Source organism: Amblyomma mixtum, chromosome 7 (assembly GCF_055824585.1).
Source record: "Amblyomma mixtum isolate Tamu chromosome 7, ASM5582458v1, whole genome shotgun sequence".
NCBI lineage: Eukaryota > Metazoa > Arthropoda > Arachnida > Ixodida > Ixodidae > Amblyomma > Amblyomma mixtum.
The window spans coordinates 61,420,590-61,432,329 of NC_143018.1; the positions used below are offsets into that span (position 1 = coordinate 61,420,590).

At 48.2% G+C, this 11,740-nt stretch overlaps 1 protein-coding gene across 4 annotated transcripts in view; it reads left to right on the forward strand.

The window, feature by feature from the left end:
- Positions 1 to 11,740, forward strand: part of HUWE1 (HECT, UBA and WWE domain containing E3 ubiquitin protein ligase 1) — a 142,600-nt gene that overhangs the window by 92,961 nt on the left and 37,899 nt on the right. For all 4 annotated transcript variants that reach the window (XM_089552788.1, XM_089552791.1, XM_089552790.1 and 1 more), the window contains 6 exons: positions 499 to 646; positions 1,878 to 2,001; positions 2,815 to 3,345; positions 4,408 to 4,521; positions 8,176 to 8,373; positions 10,530 to 10,580. In XM_089552788.1, coding sequence (XP_089408914.1) covers positions 499 to 646; positions 1,878 to 2,001; positions 2,815 to 3,345; positions 4,408 to 4,521; positions 8,176 to 8,373; positions 10,530 to 10,580 — 1,166 coding nt within the window. The remainder of the gene's footprint in view (positions 1 to 498; positions 647 to 1,877; positions 2,002 to 2,814; positions 3,346 to 4,407; positions 4,522 to 8,175; positions 8,374 to 10,529; positions 10,581 to 11,740) is intronic.

Consider the following 11,740-nt stretch of genomic DNA (forward strand, 5'->3'; position numbering starts at 1 on the left):
CCGCGGAGCACCTGGCAGCTGTTAGAGCTATCGTAGTCGCTCAAATTCGCTCGAAAAAGCGGACGGTGATTACAGATTTCCTTGCCAACTAAAGGTATACGTCCTGTTGCGGCAAACATTGTTTTTTGTTGTTCATTCGATAATTCGACATTCGGATAATTCGACAATTTTTCGCGGTCCCGTCAGTGTCGAATTAACGAGCTTTTACTGTATATTGCTCACGACTGTAGGTTACAATCTGACATGAAACTGCAATCATTTAATGCCATCTTTATTTCCTTAACCGTAACAACTAGAAACAGAAGGCATGAAATTACAGTAAAGGGACCATACTTCCAGTGAGAAAACTGTAGTCGCTGCACCCGCAGTTGGTGTTACTGGGCTCACGTTTTCAGTTTCGATCTTCGTTGGTGAGCTGTGCTTTGTGTTGCATGTTGCTGCCTGGTGCACTTTTAACATAACACAGGTGACAGCTGATTCATAGTGCACTCATTGCAGGCTACTAGGTCCCAACACTGCCCAGGACATTCTCCAGCTGACATCGACATTCAACCCTGTGGCATCGTCAACTGCCCAGACTAGGGTTGTGTTTGCCAACAGTGACTTCCGAATACTCGCAACTGATGAGGACCTCTTTGAGATTCAGGCAAGTGGTGGGATGTGTCTGGAATGGTGGCTTGAATGCACGACTGTGGAAAGCAAGAACTGCATGCGCAGAGCACATGCCTACTAAAGTGAAGTGGCTTCTCGTTCGTATGATTATACAGTGAAAGCTCGTTAATTCGAACCTCGATAATTCGAATTTCGGATAATTCGAACTACACTCCTTGGTCCGGCCAAGCTCCATAGAGATCTGTGTATAAAAAAGCCCCTTAATTCGAAAGCGAGTTGGTTCCGCTAAGGATAATTCGAACTACGCGCCGCCGCGTCTGGGCGGCTTGGCACACAGCACGTGGCCAAAAAAAAAAAGTACCTCCGCATAGTTAGAGGCTGCGCACATCCTAAACGGGGACAGAAGATAGAACTAGATAAAACCTTGGAAGAGCGGGTAAATCTTAAATCGGCTGTTCATGATGAACCACTTCATTTTGGCCTTTTCGTCTTGATATGTTGGACTAATCTGCAGGCCATGCTTTTCAGCTGAGCCATCATGTTCACATTGAGCCAGGGGAAATAACTTCTATTGCAGTGTATTGGGCTTTGTGTAGTGGCACTACGGATGAACGATCTTACTAGTAATGGGAGGTGTAAGTGACTTAGTTGAACATATTTTTGATGTGAAGGCCCCCTATAGCGCTTAAAAAATGCAATGCATGAGAACTAGAGACCCGGATGTCTTGTTACTGGCAACAGATCTATGGGCGGTAGTTAGACCACAGTGGCCTTTAGCAGGTGCTTGGGGACCCTCCTGTCTTGATTTCTGTCCCTCCCTGCCAACACGCATGCAAAAAAGCGTCCAGACACATAGCCTCTCAAAAAAAAAAAAAAGGCAGATTTAACGACTGGCTAGTGAAAGAATCCGCCATAGCCAGTAGCAGATGCAAAATAAAGGGGGTTGAAGTGTGCGTGGGTTTAGGTGCGCAGGGAAACCCAAATTGTGTCCCAAGTAGCCAAAGGGTTTCATGGAATGCAGTTTGACCTAACCTGTTTGGGAAAAAAGAAGAGAGGCAAAGAGAGCTTGCTGAGAACACAGTGCATATTGGTGAGGTATTGGGATACACAAAGGAGTTCACAGCTGCAAGGCATGTTGATCGGGTACTTCCTCTTGGCCCTGCAAGCGCTCGTGCGATGTGGGTTTGGCCACCTTTTTTCTTTCTCGTTCCCTTCTCTGTATCTCGAAACGTGACGTGTGTCCCCTGTCCTCTATGGGCTTGCAGGATCCAGGCACCTTTGTGTCGAGCAGCGGCACGGGCACCCTGGCCAACATCCCCACCGCCCTGGTGCGGTGGACGGAGGAGTCTCGGGTGCTGGATGGGGACAGCATGCACGACTGCGTTGCAGGTGGGTGGGAGTACACACCCTGCTTCGTGGGTGGCCGTTACCCTGCAGTTCACCCCACTCAGGAGTGTCGTGGCACCAGTGGAAACCAGATGTGTTTTTCTCTTCCGATTCCAAAAAAAGTAATCGTAATTGAGGTGGTGGTCTTAGATCAAAAGTTGTCTTAAAGTCTAGAGTGTAATTAGGTAATTTATTACGCAGCTTTAATGAACTTTCTCATTGCATTTTGTTGCTTTTGATTACATGAATTGATAGTGCGAGAATTGCCGTACCCTATGACATTCTTACTTTTTTTGTTTAGACCACTTATAAATAGTAGTTTACAATTAGCCTAATGTTATTATATCTGCAATATTATATTATTACTATTATTATACTATATTTCTGCAGAATATTATTATTTCTGCAGTCACGCACAGTATGTGTACTAAATGTGCCAGCATAGTAAGCATGCCTCCTCTCTGGCCATAAGCATTTAGAAAAATTTCAGTTGAACACAGGGAATGTGGTCCTGTTTAATAAGTAATAATAAAGTTCCCTTCCAAATTAACACTTTTACAGAAAACGCTTTTGTCACATGGGTAAATTTAATATCTGCGCCTGCTGTTTCAACTTGTGTTTTCTGCATTAGCCTATTTCGTCAACTTAGTGTTGCATTGGCACCTGAAATCTTTGTGTGCTTCCTTGTTCAGTCTTCTCTGCCCCCCCCCCCCCCCCCCCCCCGCCTTCCCTCCCTCACACACGCACGCACGCAGTGGATCTCTGTTTTGCTCTGTGCCTATACTCAGCCAAGTGAAATTGAATTTCACGGTGCAGGGCTGAAGCCGGCCATCCTGGAAGTCCTGGAGAAGCACCGGGACGAAGAGTTGGCTGAGCGGCGAGAGAAGCGCTGCAAGCTGCAGGAGACCGAGCCGGCAGCGGCGACGTCGTCCGCCCCAGCTGTGACGGCGAGCGCCACCTCCGCGACCACGGCCACCACGGTGGCAGCAGCTCACGCCGAAGACACAAACCACAACCAGGACGCCGAGCGCACGGTGATGCTGTTGGGGCCGTGGCCCTCGACAATTTCGGGAGCGACGGCATCGACGACCTCCACCAACACGACCAGTGGCCGCAACATTCCAACGGCCGACCTGGAAGAAGTGATGGCCGCGGCGTCGTCTCTGTCTGCACCAGCATACGTGCCACCGCTGTCGCAGTCACAGCCCACTGCTGTGACGGTGGCTACGGCGGCAGTGAGCAATCAGTCGACCGTGTCGGCGCGGTTGGCTGCGTCGAGACCATCACCCGCACCTGTGGCGTCCGAACCAGAGCCCGAGCCCGCACCAACAGTGGCATCTGAATCGGGTGAGTTGCTGAAAAAAACGTCGTTATCTAATGTGAGTGCAACTGTATTCATGTTTCTAGGTTACAGATAAACTTAGTTATTTGCCATTTCATTTTATACATCGGAACTATTTCACTGTCTCCATTAGATTTCAAACCCTAAATATGGTCAGAATGATCGAACAGTCTGCAAAATTTGTGCATTTATAAAAGAAAAAAATCACTTCACTGTCAAAAACAGTCTTGCAGAAGTGTGCATTCTTGGGGGGGGGAAGCTTGCCGGGGTGGGAAAAGGTCATCATTGTGTCTGCGCCGGTGCAGAGATCTGACAGTCAAATTTCAGCATTGCACGTGTCACATGCTGCGCATTGCCTCCAGTGCGCAAAGTGCACCTGCTCATTGACTTGGGGCTTAAAAACTTTCCACGTGATGACACTAGTGCCTCTCTCCCCCGCTTCTCCCACCGCCACTTTCAGGGGGCCTGAAGGGGAAGGGTTGCAGTAGGCTACGAGAGAGAGTTCTGGAAGAGTATAGTGGAGCCCCACTCACTAATAATGGCAGGGTTTCATTGCAAGATGGCTTTTCAATTTGTTATACGATTATCAGTGCCAAATTAAAATCATAAATCCTTGTTTATTCGATATCGCTGAGCTCAGATTGTTACACTATTTTACAAAGGCCGCCGCGGTGGCTCAGCGGCTATGGTGCTCGGCTGCTGACCCAAAAGACGCGGGTTCGATCCCGGCCGCGGCGGCTAGAATTTCTTTGGAGGAGAAATTCTAGAGGCCCGTGTACTGTGCGATGTCAGTGCACGTTAAAGAACCCCAGGTGGTCGAAATTTCCGGAGCCCTCCACTATGGCGTCTCTCATAGCCTTAGTCGCTTTGGGACGTTAAGCCCCATAAACCATATTTTACAAAGCACAGTCTTTTTTATTTCCGCCATAACTCTGGACACGTTTTGGGTCAGTGGTCAGTCCTAATACAAGGCCATGTTTCTTGGCTGCCATGTCTGATAGTGAATCATGGCGACACATTGTTGAGCCTTTGCTTAGACACGACACAAACTATGATCGTCTCCTCAGGGGTGAACGAGGCCTCCCTGGCTGGCACAGAGCGTCTGGCAGCATCCATCGTGGAGAGGGTGTTGGGACCAGCACTGTCCATGACTGCCGAACACACTGCATCACTGCCGCAGGGTAAGCATCTTGGTAAAAAGTGCTGCTAATGTTTTTCTTCTATGACACCAGAAGTGCCTTTCAAGTGCTGTGTGTGTGCTTAGTCGCTTTGGGACGTTAAGGGGGGAGGCTACCCTTGAGCATCAACTTTTTTATTTCTTGAGATATCTGGATGAAATTTTCAGGGTAAGCTTGTAACACAAACATTTGAAGAACTACCAAGTTTCATGGAGCTGTGCCCTCTGGTTCTCAAGTTATAGGAGTATATCAAGGTAGTTTACATGGGTTCCTTGTGACATGCCTGGTGAATTTGCAAAATGTGCTGGCACTTTGAAATTCAGCATAGTCATTCCTGGATAGGTACCCCAGGGCAAGACAAGGCCCTTTTTGTAAATTTCTTTGCTGAAAAATTTTAGCACAGCCCTGAATTTGGTGTTACTTATTAGACCTTCATTAACCAAATTTTAATTGTTTATTACAAATTCCACAGACAATATCTTAAAAAAACGGGCTTGTCTTGCCCTCAGAAATTTATTCAGGTATGGTGCAAAAGAAACCCCATGAAATTCTGATAAGTGGTTCCCAAGATATGGCTTTCCCTAGCAGCCACGCCAGGCAAAATATTGATTCTGAGAAAATGGCCTTAGAAGTTTGAGAACACCAACTTTTTTGTTTCTTGAGATATCTTGATGAAATTTTCAGGGTAGGCTCACAGCATAAACACCTGAAGAATTACTAAGTTTCACAGAGTTGTGCCCTCTGGTTCTGAAGTTACAGGAGTATATCGAGGTGGTTTACAAGGGTTCTTGGGACAGGCCAGGAGAATATGCAGAATGTGTTGGCACTATGAAGTTAATTTATGATAATTTCTGGATAGGCACCTCAGGCAACAACAAGGCCCTTCGAAAATTCTTTGGTAAAAAATTTTTGCTCATCACTGAATTTAATTACTACTTAGACATGCACTAATTAACCAAATTTTATTTATCAACAATTCCAAACACAATATCTTCAATAAATTGGCTTTTCTTGCCCCCCAAAATTTATTTATGTATAGGGTAAAAAGACCACACAGAAATCCGATGAGTGGTTTCTGAGATATGCTGGGGTGAGCAGCCATACAAGGAAAAAAATAAATAATTCAGAGAAAGTGACCCTCAAAAGTTGAGACATTTCCAGGTCTAAAACGATCCTGCTTTCTTTTTTTTTTGCCGCCTCTGAGTTGTCACTTCATTCGGTTCCTCAGCCTTGCCCATGCGCAGGGCATCTTTCTCCGCCGCTGACCGACCCGTACATATCTAGGACGCTGGACGCGTCGATGCAGTCATCGGCAGCGCGCTTCGCCATGCGGATGGACCTCATAGAATGCGTCCGTGCACCGAACGCGTGTCGCGTCTTGAATTTCGTTGTAGGCATCGTGACCGACCGCGCAACGATCAACAAGCTACACGACACGATTCAAAGGGCACGGCGACAGACTGTGAAGACGGCGATCGCAGAACTGGCGAAAGGCGAACGAACACACCGCACAAAGGAGAGCGAGCAGCCGGAGCAGACTACGCGCAGGGAGCAGCCGGCGGAGACCATCGCGTCAGCGCGCGCAGCAGCCAATAGCAGCCGCCCGTTCCCCCGCGTTCTCGAGGAGCGCGCGCTTGGTCCAATCGTAGCCTCGGATTTCGGACGCGGGAAATTCGAAAGCAGCCGCGAGGCCCCCAATCAAAAGCTAGCCACGCCTCGAGCACGCTGCCGCCGTTGCCGCCGGCAGCAGCAAAGCAAAGCGCAAGAATTCACGAACAAAACAAGGCCAAAATGGCGGCGCTCGGTTCAGCGTGGGAGGAATGGCGCGTGCGCGAAGTTGGGGCATTTTCGGCGCTTGCTCGCGGCTCAGGGGCCGCTGTGGCGTGTTATATTTCTAATTTTCAATATTTTTACGGCGAATTAGGCATTGATAATTACAGAAAAGGTAGTTTATAACATATACAAACGGAATATATACTTTTCCAAAAATCCACTTTTTCGCGATTTTTCGGTTTTCAAAGGTAGCGTCCCCCCTTAAACCCCATAAATCAAACCAAACCTTACAATGTTGTGCCTGAAGCCAAAAACTTGATTATATCGCAATTCCTTTTAGTCGAGACGTGCGGTGCACCATCAAAATTACCTTGCAGGCTCTTGGATTACTACAGTCTTGCGAAAAACTCTAGGTGTAATTGCATGATGAAGGTCAAAGACAGTCACATTATTACAAGCTTCATGCCCGAGCCACAGGCTTGTGCTGTTGAAGTGTGTGGTGCGGGCTACACCACAGTGCTGATGGCTCCAGTCAGGAAGCGCTGCTATGCGTATCATGGCCTGCCAGTGTTATGTTGTCATTTCACTTGCAGTGTTAGTCTGTGCGAATATTCAGCTGACTGGTAAAGCACACGAAACTCAGTTCAGTCTGGATGTTTGGTATTCAAAATCTCGAATAATTAGTGTCGCATAGATAACGTTTCTGGACCACTTGTTCTGTGTGGCTTCGATTCAACTTGCCATCCTCTGGGATGGCACTGCGGCACACGCACAAAGTCCCAACTTCGTAGACTCTTCTTAGGCATATGCATGCGTATACCTGTGCATATGCTGGAATTGGTCTGCGCATGTGCTCTACAGCACATGTGAGCAGCCACGAGCATGTCGCTCAAATCTGTGCCTGCCAGGGCAGTGCGGACATCCCTTAACTCTTGTGGGACCAGTCTGAGCTGACTGCAGCTGCCACAGCCATTCTTCTCTGTGTGAACTTCGCTAATCAAGTGTGACTGTGCGAGACACATGCGGATAGAGGCCCCTTTCCGACGCCTCACGCAGTGTGGGGCTGGGCCCACGGTGCGTACGCCTAGCAGGTGTCCATGGAATCCTCGCTAAAGTGCAAGAACTGCGCAATGTTGTACAACTAAGAGCAGCAGTTCGAGGTCACACAGATCGGTCCGGCACCTCACAAATACGTCGGCACTACGTGAAGTGCTCGTGCCTTCACTCTTGATTAGCGAAGTTTCCACATAGGAGAGCAACTAAGGCAGCTGCAGTCAGCTCTGACTTGTCCTGTGGAAGTCGAGGGAGCCATGACAGGTGCAGACCTGACAGGTGCAGGTCTGAACACCTGCTCGCGTCTGCTGCCGCGCACATGCGCAGACCACCGCCCCGGTATGCGTGCGGGTGCACAGGCACCTGGTGCATACACCTGGCAAGGTGTCCATGGAATGGGGGTACGTAAACAGTGCGCATGCCACGGTGCCATCTTGGAGGAGTAACACTGAATCGAAACCACATGAAGCAAGTGTTCCAGAAATGTTGTTCGCTCAAGACGAATACTTAGAGATTTCGGATATCAAACATTAGGATTGAATAGAACATTGAATGCTTTACTGTTTCGACCGAATATTTGGAGTTATCAAAGTATTCACAACCTCTACAGATGTTTGATGCATGATTTTCACGAAGATAAGTTGGTACCGCAGCACATTCTGCTCAATCGCATGGCAGCATATTGCAGCTCACAAGCATCTGGTGTCTTGATGGCAGTGCTGTAAGATTGCAGGATCGTTTTATTGTGTTTTGATGGGAACTAATGCATTGTCGGAGCACTGCCTTGCGGTGCGTGCCTCAAGGTGTTGCTGTCCATCCTTCCATCCGCAGGCACCCCGCCCATGAGCTGGCTGGAGGGCCTGGGCAGCACGGCCCTGTCGGCGGTGACCAATGCCCTGCAGCAGTCCACCAACTGTGCGGGCGGCCTCTTTGCTGCGGCCAGCCAGGCCTGCCCCATGGACACCTCCGAGGCCACCACCACCACCACCACAAATTCAGGCGCACCCGCGCCCTCCGAGGAGTTCGAAGGTGCTCGCCAAATTGCACTGCTTCTCTTTTTAGCCTCTTGGTGGTGGAGCAAGGGGGCTGTGTGGTCTTTTGGATTGACGTTTGAAGACGTGAACAAAACTGAGCAACCAGCCTTAGTGCAGCGCATTCTGTTACTCTTTAAAAATATTTCTACAGAGCTGCCTAATGACATCTGTAGTGGCCTGGCATCTTGTATTCAGGACTAGTGCATGCTCTACTGCCTGGGTGCTGTGGATGAGGTTTTCGTGCTATCAAACGCTGCTTCCTTGTCGGTGATTTACAGGCTGTTCAGATTGACTCATCAGGGTACTGTAGAACCCCGTTGATACATTTCCGGGTGCTGCGCTTTCCCAGCTGCTATGTTTTCGTGAGCCAGTCTCTGTGTAGCCAGTCTCTTTTCTGGTGCAGCATTGCCAGCTTTCCTTCTAGCTTTTCTTCTAGCAACGGCCCGCTGCGGCATGCACCGGAGTGTTTGCTCTGGCAGCCAAGTGCGCATCTCACCTCGTGCAGGTGGTTTGCTTTTATCTTTTCCTTGTTTTGAGTCTCTAGAAAATTGGCAGCGCGTTGGTGCCAGCTATAGGCAGACTTCTATTTGCTAGGAGTGGTGTACGCCAGGGGCTGATATACTCAGTTTCGTCATGCATAGCAGCCAACGGTGTGGAGGCTATGGAAGTAGTGTGTCCGCGAAACCATATTACTGTGCCACGTATTATTCGTTATTTTTAAAACCTCTGAGTGCTTGGACAAAAACAGCAAGCGGTATAAAACGGAAGTTGTAGTGTTGAAAATCGTGATCGCAGCTGTGAGGCACTCAATGTTCAGGCTCTCTGGCTGTAATTTCCTCACTGAGTGTGAACTACTATTTAGGTGTGGATTAAGTGAAACTGATTTGCCCTACCATCCGCGTACCATACCGCCACATGTAATTCTTACTTTTTGGTGTATTGACGAGTCTCAGGATGAAAATATGGCAAACGTTAACTAAGTCCTGGTTGTGCCAGTAACGGCACTTAAGGTTTGTCTTAAATAAATATGCCTGTGTTCACTTTGGTTGTATGGCGAACTAATTTTTGGGCACAGACTTGCCTGCGCGAACAAGTGCGCTACCTTTGGGAGCGTTGATTGCTGTGTTTGAACCAAAGTATTGTTGGAATTAAGTGTTCTGGGTACTAGCATGTTCAGATTATTTGGAGTGTTCTCCAGTTGAAATGCACAGGGCTGTGCCGGGACCTGGGCGCCAGTTCGAATTAATGAGGTTTTACTGTAGTACTGTGTGGTAGACAGAGGGAAATTGTCGGCTTCTTTTTTCTGGGAAAAGCATGAACTTTTTGATGCGGTGGCAGTCTAGGGCTGGGAGGCATGTGGGAATTAGAGCAATTGCAAAGCCCACCTGAATTGTAAATTTTTTAATATTTTGCCAGCTAGTCGTGCATGAATGCACGCACAGCGTGTTTGCAAAGTTTTTTTTTTTTTCAAAAGATTAGTGCTGAAATTCCTTGGTATTGTACCATATGTAGTGACGTAAAGAGAATCGTACACGTAGCCCCTTTTGCGGAAATATGTCATAGTATTGAAGACTGCACTTGGGCTTGTAGGTGTGATTAACGGGCACTGGCCTTTAGGCTGTCTCCGTTTCTCTCATCCTGCACTTAGAGCCACAATTGGTGTGTGGCATCTGATGCTGTTCAAAATGACTTAAGGCCGAAACCTTTAATGCTTCATCATTGTCGACAGAAGGTTTGCAGCAGAGGTGTCATGCTTTTTGGTTGGTCGAAATGGTTATGACATCAGAGTGCGCCGATTTGCGGTAATGAGGTCACCCGCGGATGCCTGGCATCCCCTTAGAGCACACGACCGCTAATGAAATAGTTGTCTGCTCCGACAGGGGGCGTAAAGCGTCCGTGGGTGACCGCATTACATACCTCATTACTGCGAACAGCGGCATGGATACAACCGAACTCATCGAAGCAGTCAAAGTCTGTAATTGTAATATGTAATCAAAGTGTGCAGTCAAATGAAGCACTAGTACAGCACAAACAGTCAATGCCAAACAGTGCGCCAGGACTGCGCACTTTCGAGAGCCAAAGTGCCCCCTGAATTTTTGCTCGGCAGTCTGTCTTCGGGGTTCTCAGGTGCTTGTTCTCTTGATGTTGCAGATGCGCAAAACCTGAGCACAGATGAAGGTGAAAGAGACACTGCTTCCCCAGGTGAGGCAGTTCTTAAAATTTGATCGCTTGCCATCCTTTTTTTCTCTCCCTCATTTCAATAACATTGGCAGCAGCCAGCGTCAGGTGCAGTCATTGTAAATACAGTAATGATCACAGTGCCAAGTTCGGGTGCGTCTACTATGTGTGGAAATAAAAACATCCCATTTTTTGCAACCATACTGGGGGTGCGCCTAATATGCGAGCGCGCCTATTATGCGAGTAAATGCGGTATGCAGCCACTGTTCACACGCAATGACCCACAAATTACGACAAAGTGGCATGGGCCCAGTGAATCAACATTACAGTTAATGCATTTAAAGCCTCAATTTTATGGAAACCATTTGGAATGAAAGAGGGCGGCAGACACTTTATTGACAGACGTCACGTCACGGCAGGGTGTTCCAGATTGAAATATAGACTTTTGTGCGTAACAATGCAGTCCGTTGCACGACAGCCTGTAATGACAGTTCTGCCAACAACTCTCGCACGACACACGTGTGATGTGCAGCTATCTGTGCGAGGCGGTTCTTGCCTGGCCCACATTTTCAGGCACTTCACTGAAGAAAGTGCTACGGAAATCACTTGTATGTTCATACCAACATGAAGTCATTGTGCTGACATTACTGTGATCGACGAAGGCTAGTTTGAAAGCCCTTTCCATTGAAGCTTCGGCGAGAATCACGTTAGGCCTAATGACGCCGAGCGAGCAGTGTGCGGTCACGCCACGGGCTGCACATTGCCGCAGGAAACGCGCTGACGCTGTGGGCGCACTCTAGGCCTGCATTCGTGCTGCGGGTGAACATCATGATTTTGTTTTGTTTTTTTTTCTTGTGCGAATGCCTAATGCCAGGCACTGCTGCCTGCTGCTTAAATGGCAGTACCGCACATTGCAGACGGTCTTTGAAGAGTAGGAGCACCCATATCTCTGGCGCATCGTCCAAATTGTCGTTTTTCGGGGCGCATGTGAAGCCTACATGATGCGCAGTAACAGGAATGCACACGCATTTAGTTTAAGGCTGCCTTTTTGATGCCAAGATGCATGGCATTAGCCCTAACAGAATGGTAACGAGCGCTTTTGTAACGTGTGGGGAAAAGGGAATTTTGACAGCCAGATTAATGGGTGCATTTATTACGTGAATGCATCAGTTCTGCAAGATTTC